Source organism: Tachypleus tridentatus, chromosome 10 (genome assembly GCF_004210375.1).
Source record: "Tachypleus tridentatus isolate NWPU-2018 chromosome 10, ASM421037v1, whole genome shotgun sequence".
In the NCBI taxonomy this organism is placed as follows: Eukaryota; Metazoa; Arthropoda; class Merostomata; order Xiphosura; family Limulidae; genus Tachypleus; species Tachypleus tridentatus.
The window spans coordinates 60585177-60610098 of NC_134834.1; the positions used below are offsets into that span (position 1 = coordinate 60585177).

A 24922-nucleotide genomic window follows, 5' to 3' on the forward strand; every position below is an offset into this window, starting at 1 on the left:
CAAGCTCTATCTGATGATCATACATACTCACAATAGCCCTGCCTTGGCTTCAACATAAAGTTATTTGAAAGTACATCCCCCCTTGCATGTTTTCTACAATTCATGTAGTGTATAAGAAAAATAGTTTTCAAGCAGTCATTTCAACAGTCCAATCATACATAAATTCCATACATTAATACACAAAGATTTGACTGATACGTCTTCACACAGAGCAGCATGGATATCCTTTTCATTTTCCAGTTACTTGAGATATGCAACACTGGAAAGGATATGTTACAGAAGCAACTTCAGTATAAGATCTTTGTTGCTTTTCTAAATTGAGATATTTCTTGATTATATAATATACTGTTGCTTCAGATGAATTTTGCTATTAACCTTTGTGTTTGTGAATTCTCGCCTATTACAATACCCAAAATTTTTGTGTATCATGGCTGGGGGATTACTTATTGTAGGTCCCTTTCTAGAAGGTGCTGGTGGCTTAAAATAATCCATATTCTTTTGTTTCCCAATAACATTAAGTTAATGTGGATATTCCATTTTGGAAATTCTGAACCCCAAAAATCCAGGCATGTAAATAATTTATAAGTATCTAGAATTAGCAAATACAAAAATGGTTACTTTCAAATTTGGCAAGTTTTTAGAAAAACTCAATAAATATGTCAAGACAATATTATATTTAAACATTTAAGCACAGCTACAGTAGTCATACAATACAGAATTTCATGTATGATCCAACATCACTTTCATTTAATTGGATTATGTGTATATATATATATACTTTCTGTGAAATAACTTAGATTCTGTGCACAATTAGTTTTAGTTGTCTTTAAGATGTGAGTCAATGAACTTGTCAAAACTAACTTACAATGTTTATATTCATTTAAAATATTTCTCAAAACAATGATATAGCATCAGTCTGTTTATTGCGTATGTACAATGATGTCTGTTTCATGTTCCAAGTCACATATAAATGATACATTGAATTATATACATTTATGAATAACTGTTCTTGTTCATTCATTTTTCACTGGTTTCAATTACTGTTCTGAGTGTTGTTACTACAAATGAGAAAACAAAAAGCAGTTACTTGATCACTGACCACTTCAGTAATTTCAAGTTTACTTTTTCCCAGTTTTCATATGTTTTCTGGGGGGACACCAACGAAGATATTCTGAATCCACAGTCAGTCTTGGTCGCTTGTACTGGGCACTTCGCAAATGCTCCTCAACCAGCTTAGGAGTGACACAAATTACATGTTGTCCCTTCCAGTACTTTACAAGGTTCAGACTTTGCAAGGTACTGATGATGTCTCCCTGTGTGATGCTAGTCATCTGACTACAAAGAAAGGACAAAAACTATTATTCACTCCTACCCACGTGAATAAAAAAAACACTTTCTTCATTCTAGGAGGGTCTACTATACTTGTTGCTTGACATTATTTTCTCCTTCCTATATGTAAAAATAATACTAAATAATAAACGAAAAATAGAATAGTTAGGTTTATTCAGCTTTTTATTTTACAGTGTTAACATTCTCAGGAACATATGGATTATAGCTTTCTTGGTTTATGGCATAATTACAACTTCAATTATTTTGTATTGAATAATGCTGTATAGTTTGAAATTACCACTGATGAAGCTTGGTATTGGACTAAAAGCCTCACTGGTACTGGATGCAGTAAGTTCAGTATAACTGAAATAATGTCATAAATTCTTCTTTACTTTTATTCACAAGTTCTGATAATTAATGCATTTTTTTTCTTCTGTTGACTAACTCAAGGAACAGTAAGGCTAATCTGTTGGCTCAGCAGTTTTTCTCAATGATGAATACAGTTAATTCAAGTAAAATTAAATAATTAGTGTGTGTGATTAATTATTAGCCATAATACCTGTTAACAGCTCATAAAATTTATAATTATACCTCACCAACTGAATCTAGATCATATAAATGTGATTGTTTATGAAGTTTGATAATACAGTTAGTCTTTCAATCACTATTGTGTTTGTCATATCTTAACAGATCTGATGAGCTCTGGTATTGGATAAATAACCATGTCAGCACCAGGTACAGCTGATATAATGTAGCTGACATACTGCTATAGGTTCTTCTTTACTTTGTTTGATAAGTTCTTAGAATTTACTTACCCTTCTTCTTGCCCACATTTTACAATGACTTTCAAAAAAAATGCCCATGAATATAAATCAGTATTAAAGTTAAAAATGAACCTTGAGTAAAATATCATACTTCTGTTCATGAATATTGCCACATGACATTATTCAGAACAGACATGTGCAACTTCTTTCAGGGTATGGGCCAGATAGCAATTTTTGTAATACACTTGAGTGCCACACTGTATGAAGCAAAACTGTAGCTAATAATCTATACTTTAATATTATTTAAGTTTTAAGTTTTTAAATTCATAAGTCAATATTAAAAATATCCTGAATTTCCCCTATTGTGAGAAATGTGACATCTTTTCTCTAAGCATTCCCCTCTTCAATAAGTATGAAATGTAATGTAAATTACTCACCATATCATCATCATTTAAACAATGCACAATTTCCTAGCTTTCAACCTTGTTTAGTTACAAGTCATTAAATAAAATATCAGACCCCTCTTGCCACACCCATCATGTCCTCTCTTTCAGAATTTACTAAGTTTTTCTTACTATGTCATTTATAAGCAGTTGAAAGCCAGGGTTTTCACCTATCAAATCACATATTATATTACACCATTTTCAGTGCAGAAAATTTTGTAGGGTTAAGTATCATTGACAGCAAAAACCAAAAAGGGCCAAGGTAAATACTTTAACTTTTGATTTTTATATGTATTTTTTATTCATTAATTTATGTAAAAATAGGAAACTCTTTAGATTAGATACGGTAAAATAAATTATAATAATAATGTAATAAAAACATTGACTACTTTTCAAGTTAAGTCTTTTGTATACACTAATTTCTGACAGCACATCAGCCAAGTTTATTCTAACTCTAACACCATACAAAATAATCTAAGTAATTATGAGGTAAGTTCTTAGCAAGTTTAAACCAAAGTAAAATAATTCAAGTAAAACTGGGAAATTCATCATTTACAAATGATAGTGATTGAAAGAAATAAAGTTGGAAGAACTATTTCAATTTTTTTATAAAATACACTAATATGCATTATACAATGACAAAACATCAACTTTAAAGTATTTGTGAGTGAAAGATTGTTGAAGCAGAATCACATTTGTTTTTAATTCAAGTTTTGAAATCTAATTCCAGGAGTGAACTCCACAACTTAAGTCCACATAATGCTAATGCTGAAATGAAACTATAAAAAAAATCAATTTATTGAGGTTACTACTCAAAACAATAGTTTAAGACAACATGTGAAGGGACAGGTAGCATCATCATTTTTCTTTCAAATAAGAAATAATTTTTCAAAACCCACTATAACTAGTACTGTAAGTTATAGCTTTGAACCTATATTGAATATGTATTTTCTGTTGACAAAGAAAATGATTCCACTTTCAGTATTTGCTATATTGTGTAGATTTAAGTTTTATGTATTCTTATCTGGAAGTATATTGCAATTTGCACTTCTTCTGTAGTCCTGATAAAAAAATTTTCTCATAAAGATAGACATCATTACATAAGAGGAATTGTTTTAGTTTTAAAGTATAGTTTCATTTAATAAAATTCAGTATTTTCAAGTATACCTTAAGTCCTTGATTGAGAGTGTACCACGAAAATCTCTCAAGATTTCCAAAAGAACCCATGACCAATAGCTTCTATAGCTCAGCTTTCCAAGATCAGACAAAGGTTTTTCCGGAGATCCAACTGTACTCTCTAATTTTGAAAGTTCATAACCTATAAAAGTTTTCATAGTAAACAATTTATTATTAGTAATACAGTTATGTAGCTAATGATTTGACTTTCCAATTTTGTGGAAATTGCACAATATGCACCACATATATTGTTAGTACTAATAAAAATGGTATTTACAATATATTATTTATAGAAGGTAACTCTTTACTTTTATAAAAGTTATGTATTGCTGTTTCAAAGAAGACCATCCTTGTTAATTTCCAAGTTAATGCTGGGACAAAGCACACCAAAGATTATAGTTTCAAACCAAGATTGGTGGATTTCTTAAAATATTGACACTTTTTTACCTTTCATATATTTACATTGTTTCAAACTGAGTTTATGTAAAAGAAAGATACAGAATCTTTAGACAAATATTTTTCAGCTGGCAGGTTATAAATGTTGCTATATTAATTCACTATTAACAAGCTCAACTTACAAAAGCTCACTTATTAGCTTAAATACTTTGTTACCAGTTTTCATACTTACTGAAAGCAATCAGGAACTTTCCATATCCCTTCCTCTGGTATGGTGGAAGAGTTAGGATGCAAGCCACATTATTTCCATCTGGTGATTCTTTTTCTTTTGAGAAATAACCAACAAAGTGAGCTCCATGTCGATCAACTTCACAGAGAACATAAAAGATGAAAGGCTCCACATCAAAGTATAGAGTTTTGTGGTCAAGAAACAGCTTCGCCAATAGGCACATATTTTGACAGTACAACTGCAAAACAAACAACATTCATAATAATAAGTTGAACCTCAAAGATATTTCCAAATCTTTTTCTTCAAAAAAATAAAGAAAACTACAGCAATAATTTCCTTTATCTATCTTTGAAATAACTTTTTCCACAAAAGTGCACAAAAGCAAAAGAAACAATACTTAACTGTGCAAGGTAACTTACTTTTTAGTTTCTATATATATATAGTAGTGTAACTTCAATGAATATGTTGGGCTAATGATTCTTCTACAGTAGGTGTCTGTGACTTGTTGGAGATAAATTCAAAAATAAATGAACAGAACACACTCCACTTGTTCTTCAAACGATATATTCCAAACAAGTTAAACATACATAAAAAAGTTATTTATTCTAAGTGTATCATAGCTGCATCTTAAATACTATACAGTTTTCTTCTTGTCAAAAGTCCACTTAGACCAATTCAAATGCTTTAGACTTCGGCTGACAAGTCAAATTATTTTTCTATATTTTTTATTTTCAGCACTATCAGTGTACAATTTACTTCTTCCTTTTCTTGAACCATTAAAATTTGGATAGTATTTCATGCTTAAGGGCTTACAAACCTAGAAGTTGTTGAAGTCAATAGATTTTTTTTAAACTTGTGTATATTTTTATAGTTTTAGGTAAATGAGAGGAAGGAATGTTGGCTGAATGGTGGGGAACAGAAGGCCCACAACATGTCACATAATGACGGAAATGTTCCTATGATCAATTAGCTTCCCAAAGCCAGAGTAGAAATAGGGTCAATGTGAGTAATATTACCACCCAAAAAGGACAAAAGAGAAGATACCTTTACTTGAAAAATTCATAAGAATTATAGCTTTTGAAACAAAAGCTAAGAAAAATGAAAAATCAAAGTTTTATTAATTAATACAAACCTCATCAAATTTCACCCATGTTCAAAACAATGCAGAAGAAAAGAATGAAGTTATCATGAGTGCAAGGGCAAAGGGATGTTACAGCACATGGAGGTTGTTTTCTCCGCCTAATAATGGAGAGTTCAAATTAAACATTTCAATTTAAATAAACGTTAACTCAAGGTTAGTGTCAAACAAATCTCATAGGCAGACATGTGAGGGAAAAAATACTTCTGTGTACAGAGGTGAGCTTCTGTCTCAGAATTACAATCATTTATCTTAAACAACTTAAGGCTTGTAACAGTCTACAAATATCTTCACTTAAGTTTACTGTTTTACTGCCCTTTAAACCAACTCTAACTAATAATCCTGTGATGCAAACTGTAAATCACTGGAACTCAAAGCTCATGTTACCACCCTATTGAATGACATAACAGGCAAGTTACATATGGAACATACCTTACAGAGGTTTTTTTCATTATTGTACCTCATCTAACTTAAGACATTTCTAACTTTTTTTTACATTTTAGTTACCTTAATAACAATAATTAAAAATTGTACATAAAAAAAGAAATTTAGCACTTACATGTGGCTCCTATTAGTTATAATTTAATTAGCTTTCTAAGGTATAGGTACCTTAAAATAATTTCCTTAGCTGATAAATCTTAACTAAGCAATATCAACCAACTTTGAACCTGTAGGCCAAATAATTCAAATATTGTCTTGAGTTGTCATTCAGTATATTAAAACTTTAAATAAAAAATAATGACTGGAGGATGTGGCAATTAGGTTTGACTTTTTGATTTATATCTCTGTAAACAAAGAAGATTAGAGGCTATAAAAATTGGACTATGCCTTAGTAATATGCTATAAATTTGTAACTTTTGTAAAACTGTAAACATCATACACATAATGAAAAATGGAAAATTGGTAAGAAGAAATGTACAAATATTCACTGACACATATGCAGAGGTTGGGAATTTATTTATGTATGTCCTTTAATATTTAAAATGTACAAAATACTGTAATTTGCTTTATTAAGTACATTTTGATGTCGAGTTTATTAATATGCATTGATAAAAAAGTATTTTATTTACATTTTGAATGAAACTTAAAATATGACATACAGACTTTTACCTGGTAATGTAGAGAAAGGTAATTGCTTCATTTTCAGGAAAACAAAGATATAAACATTTATTGACACACTTCTAATTCTACCATTGAGACTAAACAACTGCTAAATTGACAAGCAAGTGCAATGGGTAGAAAATAACAATCACCTTCATCATACATCTTGAGTACATGCAAAATACATGTGAGTTTTAAAAAATTAGCAGCAGCTCAAATCAGGAAACGTTTGGGGCTTCATATAAAAGTCTGACATATGAACTACCTGGGCATAGTAAGCTGAAGGAAAAACTCAATTTGAATGAAAAATAGTTTGAAAAATAATTTAATAAATGGCTAATTAGCCATACATACATTAAAAACAAACAGAAAACTGTACACATCTTATTCATATAGTCTAATTAAAGAATATTAAAAAGATACAAATACAGGTCTAATGACCTGAAGTGGAAGAGATTTGTTTCATTTGTATACATGCCCAAAAACATGTTACACTTATCATTCTGCTCAGGTCTGAATTGGAGTCGATTCCACACGTGCAGACTGAATTTATGAAAAAATGTGTAAATGATGCTAAGGTCAAGTTACAAATTCCTACTCACACTAAGTACCTAATATAATATACTTGACACAAAAAGTCTATATAAAACCTATATCAGAATATAGTAAGTCATCCTATGACAGGTAGGTCTTAGAATAATTACACTGCTTAGATAGGGCTCAGTAAGTACAGACTTTTCTGAGCACAAAATTTAAAACATATAAAAACTACAAAAGCCCTATTAAATTTGAAAAAAGTAAATAAAATGTGGATGTGTAGATATATGTAAATAATATAGTATGGTTGTGAAATAAATCATGAAGCTTGTATAGAGTAGTGTTAATAATATATAAGGCTCAAATCTCTCTGGGTTTTGATGTATTTTAGAAGGCCTAAAATCTACCCTACCTCATCAACATACAAGTTTGCAGAATTAAAAATAAAGGTAAATGTTTTCAAATACATAGAACTGATATTTTTTTAAAAGTGTACAGAATTTATATGTTATATTAAAAACTTATAATTCTCTTGTAATATTAACTAACATTTCAGTTACATTATAGATAAAACAGATCATAAGCTATTGTATTTTTCTACAACAACTGAACAATATATTTTCATAATATTATGGCTATTATAAAGACTTAAAATTACAGCTTGGTCGTCATTTAGTTATAACATTGTATGTTAAAACTGAACTGGTTACAGAACTTATACAGCTGAATTTTAATTTGAGCATATAATTGCAGTATGTATTTGCATATACATGTATGTATCCCAGTTTACCCTTGAAGAAGAGAGATCCATCTTTAAAACATGCTCTGGTTATAGGGTTTTAATTCATATATATATATATATGTAAATCCTGTAGTTCTTGGTGTGCATGTGTGTGTAAACATGAAGGTAATGGCTCATAAAGTGTATAATGGAAATTAAAATGCTGACTCAACAAATAAACATTAGATCCTGTTTGGTATTTACATTCCTCTACCTACAAAATGTTAAGATACTTGACCACTAGTAAAACTGAATAACTAATCATAAAGCTTAACCAAAAATCCCCAAAATTATGCTTTATGATTGGTTATTCAGTTAGACCCCTTTAAAAAGATAAAAAATGGGCAAATCCAACTACTTTCTATCTTTGTATGCTTGGTGCATAAAAACTTATATTTTGTACCTGTTTTTATTTTGATTACTGTATATTCATTTTTGGTTGTATGATATTTGATCCGATCAGTCCTTGAAAAGGCCTGAATCAAACATATTTTTGAAGTCATCAAGAAACGATGGAATGGTGGTTAACTGAAAATTATTTGGAAGAAGAAACAATAAACATAAAAATAAGCACAAATCTTCATTTTTCATTATATAGATGTCAATGAACAATTATTATTACCTTGTGATCTTTTCCATCCACTTCCCACACTGAGATAGTCCCTTTTCTATAAATCTCTTTTCCTGGAGGCTGTCTCCATGTACATTCACTCTGGAGATAAAATATCAAAATGATATGCAATTAGAAAGAACAACAAAATAAATGTACAATCATCCCCTAATAAAAGGTATTTTGATAAAAGCTAAATACTAATGTACATGCAGGTTCTTATAAATATGGCTAAACAAGATTTTAAAGTGATTATTTCCTATCAGAGTGACAAATAACATGGTACAATTAGCAAGTTACTTTTAACATTATAGTATTTTTACTACAGACATACTCTTTTGAACTGTCACTGTACAACAATTACAAACTCTCAAACAAGCTCACATGACTTTAAAATATATTTAAGTAACAGATTATTTACTGATGGCACTTATATTTGTTTCATTACAAAACAGTTTCCTAAAGTAATGGGCCTGTAACACACTACAACAGCTTGCGTAACAATACAGACTTTTACTTTATAACAGAACATATACACAAAGAACTTACTTGGTGGTACCTGTAGGTTTTCTCTAACTGCATATACTTCAGACAGTATTCACAAATCCACAGTTTGGGCTGTTTGTCATATTCTTCAGGAAATGGAGAAAAGTACCAAGCATCAATTTCATATTTGCCAAACTGAATCCTGTCTACGTATTTTACTTTGGTGATCTTGAAAACAAGAATTCATAATTTAGAAAAAATTACTTCATGAACAAAGAAAATATAACTGCTCTTTACTCAGTTATTACAAAACTTTCTTACTACTTTCAAAAAATTTGAAGAAATTGATGAAAAAAAAACATAAAAGTCTGTACAAAAACTATTAATTTTGTTGAAAACAATTTTCTATGGTAAAACAAAAATACTTCTTTACAACAACCACATCTGATTGAAAACTATTACTATATATTTATGATATACTTAACAGTGAGTAAACAAAAACAAGTTTTGTGATATCAATATTTCAACAAATTAAAAATTTACACAAAGGGTTCTCTGTTCTCTTCTTACCATTGGTTTAAAAAACTAATTTTTAGCATTACGAATATGCAGACTTACTGCTGAAACACTAGGGGAAACAAAACTAACTTATTTTTAAATTACTTTATATATCTCTTTTAAAATGAACTTAAGAATATTAAAGATATACAACTACACAGAGCACTATTACATCTTTAAATTAACACTACTTTCTATAGTTAATATTTGTTTATTAAAGATCAAACTCAATTTTATCACATAGCAAGTAACTAATATGTCACTATTTCCTTTACATCTTATTACATACAAGAAGAAAAGGAGCAAATAGATTTTAAATGTGATATTCAAGAGACCTTTACATTTCAATTGTTTATATTAATTGTTTCATGAACTAACAAAAAGTTATAATTTTCCCACACTGAAAATGCATTTCCAGTAGTTACTTACCCCTTCTCACATATATAATATCCTTGTTTAGTGCTGTTCTCTATGTGCAGAATTTGTTTTGCATGCCACAAGCCTTCAGCCTTCATGTACTCCATGATCAATTCACATGTAAATCCTCATGATATGATCTTTCACCACTAGGAGCGTAACACATCTTCCTGATGCATTACTTTCTCTATGTGATTCTACTAAACTATCACTTTGAATTTTAGCAGATAATAGAAGCATTAGTTTTCAGTGGGGAAGAATGATGGAAAATGTAAGAGGAAGTAACTACTGGAAAAAGATTTTCAGTATAAAACTATAACTTCTGATATTGTACATTACCTCTATTCCCATAAGTAGCTAAAATTTCACATTGAATAAGTGGAGGGACTGGTGCAGGGAAGGAAAGAAGCATCTGACGAACGTCAGACATGCTCTTTGTCTAGTGTGGAAAGAAAGAAGCATCTGAAGAACATCAGGCATGCTTTTTGTCCAGTGTGGAAAGGAAAAAGCATCTGAAGAACATCAGACATGCTCTTTGTCCAGTGTGGAAAGAAGGAAGCATCTGAAGAACATCAAGAATGTTCTTTGTCCAGTGTGGAAAGAGGTGATGCAGGTATGAATGGAAAATGGGAGAACATCCCAAATGGAACAATAGTTTGATTTGGATTCAGACCAACCAATATATGAATCACAATCCCTTAGATGACAGTAATGTTGGTGAGAGTTAAAAGGATGTACCCTTAGATGTAGAGTAGCTAGGGCATGATAGACTATACATAGCAAGCCAACTGCATCTAAAACCCAGCCACGTGGAACTTGAAAGGAGGCAGGGAAATAGAAGCCCCCAAGGATTTAGTACAAGCTTCCACTGGTCATACAGAGCCCAACAAAGAGACCTCATATGTGCTTGGAACCAAGGGGATAAGAAACTCCATAAAAGACCATACCCCCCAAAATGATAGAACCTCACCAGCAGTAAGAGCATGGAGAAGTATGGGCCCTACCAAGCCGAGTGTTGTAAGAGGCACACACTTTCTTAAGTGGAACAAGATATTGGGTAGGTAAAGGAATAACATCTCCACCCAACAAAAGACATACAGGGCCAAAGATAGTGGATTTTCAGAAGAGACACTGTAATGTTCAGATAAAGATTAATAATGTCTAAATTTGTTATCTGTAAACCCAGAGAAAAAGCCAACTAGAGGGTATTAAAAGACTCCATGATAAAGAAGGGCAAAACCAAAAACTGAGATGGGACAGATCGATCACACACCAACAGTCTTTGTTTGTTTTGAGTACCATAAACAGTATGGAATAACATTATGGAGAAGGATGTATTACAGGTTTGATGGCTTTCTGGGAGAGAATATTTCGTACCACTTTTGACATACTTTAGCAGTTGGTAAGATCCCAAAACAGCAGAAAGGATATGGGCACTGGAGATAGCAGAGGAGGGGAAAGGAAGTGGATGAAAAGTCCTTCCGATAATTATTAAAGAACTGTGGCAAAATCTCACTAAAGGGGATCAAAATTAGTCAAATGAGCTCCCACTGGTTAATGATCAGAACTGTTGGCAACATGTACAATTGTGTAACAGAGAATTATATCTTGGCTTTGATGATACAAACAAATAACCAAAAAGAATAGGGGCAATTACTATCTCACCAATTTCACACAGGATTACCAAGTCCCAGGAATACTTTTGAAAACAGACCACTGGAAAAAAAAGGGCCCTACAAAAGTTCCAGAGGTAAGTAGGTTGTAAATGAACTTAGGACAATATAATGTCTTTCCTCAGAAGATCCAAAACAGAGAAACTGTTTATGTAAGGAAAAGCCAAAGGCAACAAATGTGCCAAAGTAGAAGTAATAAGGGAGAGGTTATCCTATGTGAAACCCTCAGAAGTGGAGGGTGAGGTATGGTGACATACTCACACACCTGTGATACAAAATATTCTGCATGAGCAATAATATATGGGGAAAGGGTAAACACAAAACACAAAGAAGAGAGAGTATTATGTAACAAGAATGGATATGTATTATAAGAAATTGAGGAAATGGATGAAAGAGAACACACCTGAGGAATTATGTCCAAAAAAGCTGTAACAGACTAGCTTATTTGTAGTAGAAAACATAACATAATCGGGTGGAAAAAAAAGGCTACCAAATTCTTCATAATTTTGAACAGGAGGAAAGTGGGAAGCATGTGAAGGTTCACATATAATGACCAATCTTATAGCAAATGACTCAATAGTCAAATTAACCCTACCTGCTGCCTGTGATGTGCTAGTAGAAGGTATTACTTTCAAAGTGATAATCTTGACTTTGGATTTCATTGTTGAAAATTAATGATGAAACAAATAGTGTTAGAATAAAGAAAAGTAAAACTGAAAAAAAAAGTTATCCTTAAGTTTTCAAACTTTTGTAGAAATGAAAAGAACAATTCTACTATGGAATAAGGGACAAAACATAAGAATGAATGCACTAAGTTTAAAAAAAACAAAACTATAGAGCACAATGGAAAACATCTTGACACTAACAGAGGAAGTGTAAGTTCAGTAGAAATGAATAGAGGAAATTGCATGTGTCAGGAGAGTGTTTCACCCTCCTAGTGGTGGAGGGCTTTTGCATGATTTACTTGCTACAGTTGAACCATGTTGATTGTGGAGTACGTGAAAGCTCGTGGCTGTGACACAAAAAACTTCTTGTGGATAGAGAAATTGGTTTGTTTTGAATTTTGCGCAAAGCTACATGAGGGCTATCTGCACTAGCTGTCCTTAATTTTGCAGTGAAAGACTAGAGGGAAGGCAGCTAGTCATCACCACCCACTGCCAACTCTTGGGCTACTCTTTTACCAACAAATAGTGGGATGACTATCACATATAACACCCCCATGGCTGAAAGGGTGAACATGTTTGGTGTGACAGGAATTCAAACCTGAGACCCTTGGACTATGAGTTGAGTGCCTTAACCGCCTGGCCATGCTGGGCTGGGATAAAGAGAGCAACACTGAACAAGAATAGCTATTTATATGAAAGAGTTAATGTACCACACTGAAAGATATTAGTTAACAACTACAACCACTTCAAATAGTTAAAAATGGTAGAAATTGAGAATCCTTTACAAAGACATTCCACATGCCATTATTTTGGAATTCATCTTTTCAGCATAAAGAATTCTAAATCTAATAAGAAAAGTAATTTTGATATAAAAATAATTGTAGTAACGTAAATATTTTTGTAAGATTAATACCGTTTCATGAATTCTCATTACTTGAAAAATAAACATATTTCAATGACTATACATCAATATATTTCAAACTTCACTACAGTAAAACTACTCAGAAATGAAATTTAATTCAAAATAAATTTGCTTCAAGCTAATTAAAGTAATAATGAAAGTTACAATATGCATAAGCAGTGCTGTAAATTATAGAGCTAGGAAGACTTACAGCTTCATGTTCTTTTTCCAATGCAGCAGTTGTTGGATCCATCTCAGCATAGGTCTGAAATTTAATAAAAAATCATGTCTCATTGTGTTTTGTTTTCCATTATTTTACATGTGGCCAAAATAACACAAAAAACAATAATAATATGCAATTAGAATTGCCAATGGAAGAGAAACTTAACATAAATTAACAAGACAAAAATATTAAAGTGAAAACAAGTTTTTTTATATTACATAATTTGAATTTTGTTATCATGAGTGTAATGACAGAACTAAAGCTGGGAGATAAGAGCAACTTGATAACTGATTAATCATTGATTTTTTTTTAGATAAATCTATTTAATCATAATAACTTATAACAACAATTACACTAAGTAACAGGAAAACATGCTTGTTCTTATTTGATAAAAAACAAACAAACTAGCATTGCTTTCAAACACAGAAAATTCAACTGTCAGTTCTCTCAACATCTAAGCTATGTTAGTAATGCTACTAAGTAGAGTTCTATGATTTTGAATGATGAAAGAGTATGAAGACTTGCAATAACTAATCATACATTTCTGTCCACAGACACATTAATTGACCACCTTTATCAGCAATGCAGCTGGTCTGATAAAAGACAATCCTATATGTGAGCTACTGTAATAATTTTGTTCTTAAATATAAGCTACAATGTTTTACATTACAATCACCAAGTCCAAAAATTAAGAACTCTCTGCCAACTATAACTTGGTGAAAATAAAGACTTCTTAAAGCTAACTTTTATAACGAGATAGTATAAAGGTCAGTGACATCAGAGCATACTGTGCAAATGTTATGAGAAAAGTATTATTACAGGTGCAAATTCTGTAGCACTTCAAAAAATGTTAGCAGCACTGATGTAAGATAACTTTTGATGTACATATATGTGAATTTTACAGTAAACATGTTTTAACTACTAAAGTTATAACTAAATATTTTAAAACAAATTTATTCACTACAATCTTTACACTTATGCAGAAAGAACAAGAATTTTTTCATAGAACAAATATGAATTGCATCAACTTACTGCATATATCCAGTTTCTATAAAGAGATTTGTTATTGAATTACAAAGTGTATAAGTTAATAAACTGCTCAATTCAGACAACAGAATAGAAAATATATTTCAAACTATCCATCTGCATGCAAGATCAAATGATCAACACATCCTGGGTATATGCAGACTTAATAATCTATAAAAAGAGTATCCCCATAAGTTATATTACCAGTTTTAAAAACTTTCAAACTCAAAATATACTCTTCAAAACAAGAAACGCAAAAGGGATTTTTTTGTTATTTTAAAGAGAAATATATGTAATAACGTTACAAGCTCAGAGTATGTGATGTTACACGTGTTAAGGCAATGATTGTCAGACCAAAATGATAATAAAAGTTGTGCACTTTAAAAATGGAGGAAAACATCGGATTTTTCGCCAAAACGCATGCATGTCCAATAAATTTGTTTGAGAGATCTGCAAGTGCAACATGTGCAAAATCCCTATAAAAGTGACGGGTTCTCGGTTTCAATAGCTCAGTGTTAAGCCACCGACATGCAATACAGTTACGCCAAGAATGACTGAAGCACAACGCAACAACGCCATTGGTCGCTTGGAAGCAGGCGAATCTTAATCAGATGTTGCCAGAGCTGTGAATGTCCACCCAAGCACCATCACAAGGCTATGGAATGGTCACCAGCAACATGGATCAATTCGTGACCGTCCACGATCTGGCAGACCTTGTGTGACCACGCCCGCACAAGATCGCTACATCCGGTTTCGTCACCTTCGGGATAGGACCACCACTGCGACGTCTACTGCCTCAACCATACCGGGGCTGCGTAGGATTTCCGATCAGACCGTACGCAACCATCTACGAGATTCTTAGGCCCCATGTGCAACCCATCATGGTGAACGTCAAAGACATTTTTCAAGGACAACGCCTGTCCTCATACAGCCCGACTCACCACTGTTTTCTTGAGACACCACAACATCAACGTTCTTCCCTAGCCTTCCAGATAGATAGATTTAAACCCCATCGAACATCTTTGGAACGAGTTGGACCGACGTCTGCGACGGCGACAACCTCAACTGCAGACTCTACCTCAGCTTGCAGCAGCTTTGCAGGCTGAGTGGACAGCCATTCCACAGGATGTGATTCATCATCTCATTGCTTCCATGGGCAGGAGATGCCAAGCAGTTATTGATGCTCACGGGGGGCATACTCATTATTGACGTTGAGTGACGTTAAACTTCACCTAGTGAGCGTGGACTTCGCCTTTGCAGACTTTGGATGTTCAGCAGTGAATGTGCAAAGTTTCACACATGTCATACAGAACTACCTGGAATAAACTTGTTAACAATTTGTGTCATATTTTGCCTTTTGCATTTCTTTTTGAAGAGTATATTAAGTGTTATACCATGACCATTAACTTGAAACACCTTCTGTTATCTAAAGATTAGTCAAGAGTTTGTACATCTCTTTAAACATCACAATCAGTGAACAAGAATTGGTGTCTCTCAGTGCTTAATTCTTGTTTACATTAGTTACAAATATGGTAGCAGTTCAAACAGAGAGAGAGAGAATGAAAATTATAAAATAACAGACTGAACACGGCTTTTCCTCTATTGGAATATGCATACTACAAAGCATGTGTAAGTTTAAATGCCATGCATATTTAGTGCAAGACTAGTCATTTAAAACAAATACAGGATACTGCTATGGATGTTTTTGCACTAACTGTGATGGTAGAGTTAGCTGTGTAAACCAATGAAGGGCTAGCAATAAACTCCTTCCTGCACACCATAATGTACTTTCAAAAATGGACTTTGATAATTTTAACAATATATAAATAGATTATTTTTGAACCATTCAAACAACTGTAATGACCATATCAAATCTGCCACAGAATGTGAACACTGTTATTTTGTATTATTAGCAACTGGATGGACATCTACCTATTTCAATTTACAGTAATCCTCAAACTTGAATACTGATTGATTTTACACTATATATTAAAAAGCAACAAAAGTAAAGACTGATGAATAGAGTCCTCAAGTGATGATTAGATTATGAAGCTAAAGACAGAAAACAACATGTTATAGATACTTTAAAAAAATGGGTGCCATACTCAGTTCATTAAAAGGAATAAAAGTGTTAATTTCAAACCACATATTCTGAGAACACAACTGCTACTATATCTTACACTGAACACCAGAAAAAGCAAATGAAATGTGAACTCAGTGAAGTGAATATTGAAAGTGTATAAACCATTCAAATCTTTCTGCAATCTGTTGTACATTCAACATACTATTCTAAGATATATACACGTTATGTAAAGTTCTATGTGATAACTATCTCATATTATATTAAAGAAACTTTCAGACCATTATCAACAAGATAAAAGAGCACAAAACAACATACAGACAATGCTTCATGTTTAGCTAATATTCTTCTGAAAATCATCAACCTATCTAGCTGAAACACAAAATTATCAGAAGATAAAAAAGCCAGTATCACTGATTGTTCCATAACTTGTAGAATCTTTTGTAAAACTAAGCTGTGTTGTTTTACAAATACAGCATCATGCACTCAGTTGGAGTATGAAAAAAACTGGTTAAAAAAGAAAGAAAAAGGCAATTGATCTGTAAAATCATTTGATTTTATGTATTTGAACTTAGTTGTCTGTTTACTGAGTCAATGACAGAAGTAAATGCACACACCTCACCATAAAATGTCCTTAATCCATTGCTATATACTCAAAAAATTACACTTGTTCTTAGTAATTACAAAAATGCCCTCACAACACTTCAAGAAAGTATTTTAAAAAATATGATAAAGTATACTAACTGAAAAACAACCAAAACATAACAGACAAACAAACAAAAGGTATGACATGGCAGATCTGTTCCTAGGCCAGTTTTTGGATTTTTGTTATTTGATATATAATAAATAAATGCACAATTTAAAATGTTACTAAAAACAAACTATAATTCATTGTTGTTGTTAATACTGTAAGTGTACTTTCTTTAAACTTTTTTCTATTTTATCTCTTTAGTTTGATATGCCTACATTATGCAATAAAAATTACTAAAAGAAAAGGTAGTAACAGGAATATTTTTCAAAATGCATTTGATTTTAGTTACAAAACTAAAATACTGGAATAATGAAACATAACAATGTTTACTAAAAGATAAAATGTATATTTCTTTTTTGAATAATAACAAACTTTCTTTTGTACATGCTGTTTAGATGCAAAATACTTGCCTTTTGCACATGATTAATTTCATCATGTTTTCTCTTTTGGTTGCGAGTAATTTTACGATCAGGCTGGTCAGCTAGGTCACTCTGTATGTGTGTATGTTTACTGTCAAGGTCTTGGTGAGTGTGGCTAAGATCAAACCTATCTTTCTCAACCCACTCATCTAAACGTCTGTTGTCTGAAAATGAAATTAAACTTACATATTAACTACTTTCCTCAAAAATTCAAATTTTGATACTAAGCTGTCATGATATGATTGTATGGAAACATCATCTGATACAATATGATTTATGTATCTTCATGAAATTTGGCAAATTTTCAGAAAACATTAAAAGTCTTTTGTACAGAAAAATTAAGAATTTACAATACAGACTTTTTGCTAAAAATTAATGATTCAATAAAGGAAGTATTGAGTACAACATGTCTTCATTTATTTTAAAAAAAGCATCACATACAAAGTAACAAATTAATAATAACAAAACAGATAGAAAGATATTAACTTTATTTTAATTTTACTGCCAGCTTCCATTTAGTTGATCAAATGTGAGAATTTAAAAAAGCAATGTAAAGTGTGAAATACTTAAATAAAACAATATTGGTACTATAGATAAAGTACAAACAAGACTGTGAAATGTTTCAAGAAACTGTTGATAAAATTTTTGTATCTAACTGTCTATCGAATTGTGGCATCAACATCTAGGTACGTACTGTATCAATTACTATGATATGCACCCCTACTATTTATAATTGCCAGTTGTATACTTAAAGATTCTCAGATCAATTTTTTTAAATAACTCATTTAATGTAGAAATACAATGAACTTTGTAAAAAATAAATATTATTAAAGATAACATTTATCTTTTCTCTATAAATATGATAAAGTTATTAACTTCTCAAAATCACCTTGCATCAGACCATTTTACTACCATACTTACAGCCTTCATAGTGAACATAATACTCGAACTTTCGTCCATCCTGGTCACTTCTTCTTATTTGTATTATTTCAGCCGGATCTAAATGGGAAAATAATGCACATTTAAGATATAGATTTTTCTGGAAAAACTTAGAAGATTCTGTTTAACTAAATTACATCTACTTAAAATGAATGAGAATATTGTTTTTAAATTAGGAAAAAAAAATTGTTTCTTAACCTACTGTAACAATGTTGAACTGTCACTGGGATGCTATACAAGGTATATTATGTAACAAATAAAACCATTTAAAAACCATGTGTCACAAAATTTGAATCATAAAGGCAAATTTTTTCTTCAAAACATGTCAAACTTGGTAGTAATCCCTCATGCAATGCCCTTGATGTGATTTTGTTTTTAAAACTGTTCTGCACTTTTTGATGCTATTGTACATTTAAACAATCTTTAAATCAACAATAATTATCCAATACAATCAGTCAATCACAACCTGTAGATTGTGGTTATGAAAATTTGCTTTTACTGGTATTATTTATAAATGCAAAATTAATTATACATGTGTAGGATAATTACTTCTTTTAATAATGGTCTTAAGATAAGTTTATTACTAGACTTTTTTTTTTAAATACATTCAAGCTTAAATATTATTATGTTAGGATATCATTTGTTGAAGGTTTGACATTTTGCTACAAGGTGAGATAAAAAAATGATTAAGTTTTAGTTCATAATTTTCAGAAAGTCAGTTTTAATGTCATGAGGTAAGATTTATTGTTATTGGATAGGACAATAAATTCAAAGGTGATGTTAGACAGGTTTGAAAATTAAAAAAAATAAATTGCTTTTATTTAATTATAGGTATGTTCCTCAAAGAGGAAAAGGATAACAGGGAAGATCATACTAATTTGTTTTTTAAATACATAAAGGAAAAAATATTGGATAAATGCCAAAAGATGTTTAAAGTGACAGAAATAAGCTGGAAGATTTACACAACTACAGAAAGGCTATGGTTTTAGTTAGAAAAGAAGTCAGAAATCATAAATGGTTTATGAGAACTGGCAGGATGATAATGTTAAAACACCAATGGTTTTTAAAAGTATAATAAAAGTAAGCAAAATTGTAGTGTGTGTATTGGACTTTTAAAAGACAATAATGACAAGAATTTTGTTTAATACTGAAGTGGCTGAGCTATAAGTTTCTTTTTCTGTTCTGTTTTCGTAAGAGATATTTGAAGAAAGGACAGCAACACTCCTGATCCTTCTACAGTGTTTGGAAAGTTACTGTGCACTTATATATGTATATGATTACAAAACTGCACAGTGACTTTCCGAACACCCTGTACAAAAGTAATGGAATTGACCTAAATCACGTAAATAATCACGTCTTGGTGGTAATAACAATGCAGAAATTAAAAATAAAACACTAGGAACTGACAAGATTCTTTGTCCAAAAATCTCAAATATTATTTGCATAATATCTAAAACCTCCCAAATACATTTCAAACATTTGTTTTCAGTAAAACTATTTTTTGTTACTTTCTAGTCTTAATACATAGGGTCTGTCATTTGACCAATCTCATCACCAGTGCACAAAAATCAAGAAATGACTATAAATTATACTTTTTCTTTGCTAGAATAACTATATACAACACAAAAATACAAATGTTTAGTCTAAGTAGCTAAGTTTCATCACACTATGTATGAACATATATATTTATTATTTTTTATCATACTGACCTTCCAGTCATGCCTACTTAACATTTCATAGCTTACACTGATGTGAAGCACATGCACTAAGGTCACTAAAACTGACCTTTAATCTTCCTTGTCTTGACTGTGCTTAAGTGGACTAATATCACTGCACAACAAAGTTTTTGCTTCTTGAACACTGTTGGGAGTTCTTTATAGATTTTTGGCTGCTGATCACGAAAATCACATCCAGATTTGCCCATCATGTACCATTCCATCAAAATCTTCAGTTTAACCAGGATATTGCTACAATGGAAAAAGGATATCAGGGCAACTGGAATCCGTCAATGCTTGCTGACTACTGTTGGACACTGCAACGTGATGCACCGGACATTGAATACAAACGAAAATCAGGAGCAAAACACTTTTAATTATGTTGAAAATCACATCCAAATTTGTCCATCACGTACCGTTCCATCAAAATTTTCAGTTTCACCCGGACATTGCTTCAATGGAAAAACTATATCAGGGCAACTGGAATCTGCCAATGCTTGCTCACTACTGTTGGACACTGCAACGTGATGCACTGGACATTGAATACAAACGAAAATCAGGAGCAAAACACTTTTAATTACGTTGAACGTAATAGTGTATTAGAAACACAAAAGTAATTAAATACATTATTGCCGGTAAACAGTTAACAGTATATTTCTCAGAATTCCAACGTGATGAAGCAAAACCAAAACTATATTTGTGCATACCCACCAGGTACCTGTCACAATCAGCAAAAACTTTTCAAAAAAATTGTTGTGCAGTGTATTTTGTAATGTACAATCAGATTTCAATTACTATACACACATATACATATAGATTATTACTATTTATAAATAAATTATTAACCTTATTTTTTAAAAATATAGAACAATAAATAAAGAAGTAAAACAAACAACTGTCTCTACTCACTATGGCCTTTGTACTCGATTATTGACAGACACAGGTTGCTAAGCCTTTTAAAATTTTACAAGTGGAGAATATCAAAATTTTTGTTAGATTTTATATATACAGATAAATAGCCCAAGTCATAAATAACTAGTGACATCAGAGAATTCCACTATAATTTATTAAGCTTATAAACTAAGATTTATTTAGATTTTAAAAGATATGAAACTTCAACCAGACTAAAGATACAACTTACCTCCTTGAAAACTTGGACTGAAAGAATGTGGTTGCCTTTTCATAGATTAAAATAGCTAAGAAACCCACTCTGGAAGTAATCTAAGCTGTTGATTGGTTATTCACATCAAATACTGTAGTAGGAGCATAATAAGGGACCATTTCAAATACAGAAAAGATTTGAACAAGAACACAGTGTTTGATTCAGTATATATAATATATCTCAGCAAAATAAAAAGATATGAGGTTCTTAGTTTACATTTCAGCTTGTCAATATTAGAAATCTTGGCAAGGTACGCATCACCTTTAGCATAAACAACTTTATTTTTGTTGTATGGTGGTTGATCTTTGGAATGATTCCTTCAGATATGGTTGATACAATTAATCTAAGCAAATTGAATGATAAGGGCTATCTCCGAGTGTTTCATTTTTTATTTTGAAACTATAAAGTTTAGTTTAATGGCTGAGATAGCCTAGATGGACTCAACAGGTCCCTTGTCCATAAACTACATGTATATGCATGTACATATTTAAGATATTCTATATGTGATTTTATAACAATTTGTTAATGGAATACTTTAATAAGGTGAATTGTTTAATTAAACTCAATAAAAGTTTACATGTTTTTAGCTATGTTACATTGGGAAAAGAGAAATAATGAATTTTCTTTCTTCACAAACACAGAATGCTCCTTTAAGTATATAAATTTTGTACTTCAGTATTCAGTTTCAGGAAAACCAGCACATTTAAAATATACTAATACTATTACTGGGTATGAATTGTAATTTCACATCAATTAGGTAATGTTACCACAAACAAACAAAACATCGACTTACGCCATGTGTTATCAGACCTTCTAACCATGTAATGTTCTCCAATTTCTAATAGAGGTTCTGTTCCATTATTTTCGTCGTAAAACTCAACGTTTCTTGCTCGATGATAGTCGGATGATTGATCATCTCTTCTACCAGTATTAACATTACAATTTGAAAGAACATGGCGTACAGAATGGTCACCTCCTGTGGATGGCAACACTGTGGTTGTAGTTGTAGTGATGTTTGGACTATTATTTGGCCTTATGACTGTGGTGTTATTAATATTACTACTAGGGTTTGACGATGTTTTTGTAGTATCCATGGTTTAATAAAACTCCTTTATACTAAAGCTGAAACTTGGTAAGGTAAAACTTGTAATGTTATACGATACTCATAAAATAAGATCTGCCAAACTTTAAAATTAGTCCTAGGTTTAGTCATAACAAACTAGCATTAAATACTTCGCCATAAAAAAGTGAAACTTAACTCTTTAAGTTACAGAAGAAAATACTGCTTGTTATATACCAGAGGCCTAATCAATGGAAGCTTTCGAATTGATGGAACACTTTTAGGTACTGTTAATTTCATTAAAAATCAATTTTTATGAGACGTAAATTGGAACAATAGTTTTACTATTTAGCGTTCAAAATAACACGCGCCACAGGATATAGGCTTACGACACTTACTAGGGCTTTCGATAAAGTGTATTACGCCACCTACTTTTTGGAGTTTTCTAATATTTTTACAATTGAGATTAACAAAACCAACATTTTAACTAGAAAACATTTTAAAGTGTGAGAAAGAGGGCTAACTGCGCTTACTGGTTTTTACTTTTGAAGTGATAGACCTGAGGGATAGCAGGTAGTTATCACCATAGGTCACTCTTTAAAACACATATATAGCATTTACCGTCATATTATATAATTCCTCAACACTGAAAGGGTGAGCATGTTTCGTGAGGGTTTCGATCCCAGCACCCTAACCAACATGCCATGCTGGGGAAAGTACCTTCATATATATACTTATATATAAGTGTTTTTTATTATATTTTAAGCAAAGTAGCACGAGGGTTATCTCCAGTAGCTTTCTTTAACATTGATTTGGTAGGTTATAGGGAAAACACAAAGATTATACCAACAGAATATTGTGATTTGGCCGTCAATCTTGTAACATATCCATGATCCTGTATTGCGGAGCGCAATATTTATTTTTGTCGGTAACAAAAAAAGCAAAAAATAAGAAGGAATCTTGATTAAAAATACCACACTTCAACTATTTTGTTTACAATAAATCTTTGAAGTTAATAACTGTAAAGCTTTTGATTAGCCAAATGAATGACAAGAACTTTGCGGTATCTTAATAATTACTGAAAAGGTGTAGTTTTACATGCTTTCTATGCCTGTACCGGCCCGGCATGGCCGAGCGCGTTAAGGCATGCGCTCGTAATCTGAGGGTCGCGGGATCGCATCCGAGTCGCGCTAATCATGCTCGCCCTCCCAGCCGTAAGGGCGTTATAATGTGACGGCCAATCCCACTTTTCGTTGGTAAAAGAGTAGCCCAAGAGTTGGCGGTGGCTGGTGATCACTAGCTGCCTTCTCTCTAGTCTTACACTGCAAAATTAGGGACGGCTAGCACAGATAGCCCTCGAGTAGCTTTGTGCGAAAATTCAAAACAAACAAACAAACAAACAAACTATGCCTGTACCACTGAGGTCTTGAAGTAAATTCTCAAAACTAAGCCTCACCGTATCATTGCATTCCATGCTACCACATATGGTAAAATAGCGCTTCAGAAAAGTTTCCATCATAATGCTATTATCTTCAAAACACATTCGTCCTCTCTGCACTCTACACTTTACATAATCCATCTAATATATGAAAGCGACGGTTTCCCATAATTCTCTTTAATAGTCTGATCACACAGAAATCCATAGACACTGCTTCTGACGTTATTTCAGTGGAACTTTATGCACAGTAGAAAACATTGAAAACTTTAATGTACTGCAACTACTTGTTGAATTAAGAAAAAAGACAACTTTCAGCTTTTATTGATGCCTTTTTTTTTGTAATTATGTATGTTGATTGACCTGAAGAAAACCTCAATATACTAAAAATGTTATTTAAATTTCATTAAACAGGCCAAAGACATCCCTAGGCACTGGAACACGGGGCCCATGCCCAGATTTTCCTTAACAGCATCCCAAGTCCCAGTTGGTGTCTTTAAAAATTAGAATAGAAAACACGATAGATATTATACCGAAACATCGAAAACCATCAATTATAGGTCCGAGCATAGAATCTTTTTAAGTACTTATCGAGGCCTCTGAAACAGATAGTTGTAGTCCATTAAAATTCCTAAACCTGTTGCATCTGACACCTTGATCCATATGTTTTCATATGGAATAACATAAAAATCTATTTCATTCTCTAGCAGTTTGAGGCATGCAAAGGCTAAAGTGATACTTTGTGGAAGTAATTTGTACATGCGACTTGTGTCTCTTTTCCAAATAAATACTATGTTGTAAACTTTTGTCTGGAACATCTGGTCAGCTTTTCATCCTATCATCTGTGTTCGTGAATTCTCATTTGTTACAAAATGATAGTTTTTTTCATCATAGCTGGTAAGTCTGAA

The 24922-nt window shown here is 31.9% G+C and overlaps 1 protein-coding gene across 2 annotated transcripts; it reads right to left on the reverse strand.

The window, feature by feature from the left end:
* Positions 1–906: 906 nt before the first annotated feature.
* Positions 907–22990, reverse strand: LOC143229386 (histone acetyltransferase KAT8-like). Of its 2 annotated transcripts, none has more exons than XM_076461648.1 (9): positions 22313–22990; positions 18625–18702; positions 17695–17867; positions 13416–13469; positions 9054–9218; positions 8517–8606; positions 4341–4575; positions 3704–3833; positions 907–1335 (listed from the first exon to the last, which is right to left on the reverse strand). In XM_076461648.1, exons 1-9 carry the CDS (start codon positions 22611–22613, stop codon positions 1119–1121), a joined length of 1443 nt encoding a protein of 480 aa, XP_076317763.1. In that variant the 5' UTR covers positions 22614–22990; the 3' UTR covers positions 907–1118. The 2 variants fall into 2 exon arrangements, with proteins under 2 accessions (XP_076317763.1, XP_076317762.1); XM_076461647.1 differs by having other exon boundaries at positions 3704–3854.
* Between the last annotated feature and the right edge of the window lie 1932 nt (positions 22991–24922).

Bases quoted from the DNA above. Each gene is read 5' to 3' on its own strand.
- LOC143229386 (XM_076461647.1), bottom strand. From the start codon at position 22,613: ATGGATACTACAAAAACATCGTCAAACCCTAGTAGTAATATTAATAAC. The intron at 13,470-17,694 runs GCAAGTATTTTG...ATTAAATTTCAG, and splicing joins AAATTAATCATGTGCAAAAG to ACCTATGCTGAGATGGATCC. The intron at 1,336-3,703 runs GTATACTTGAAA...CTTTCTTTGTAG, and splicing joins CTCTCAATCAAGGACTTAAG to TCAGATGACTAGCATCACAC.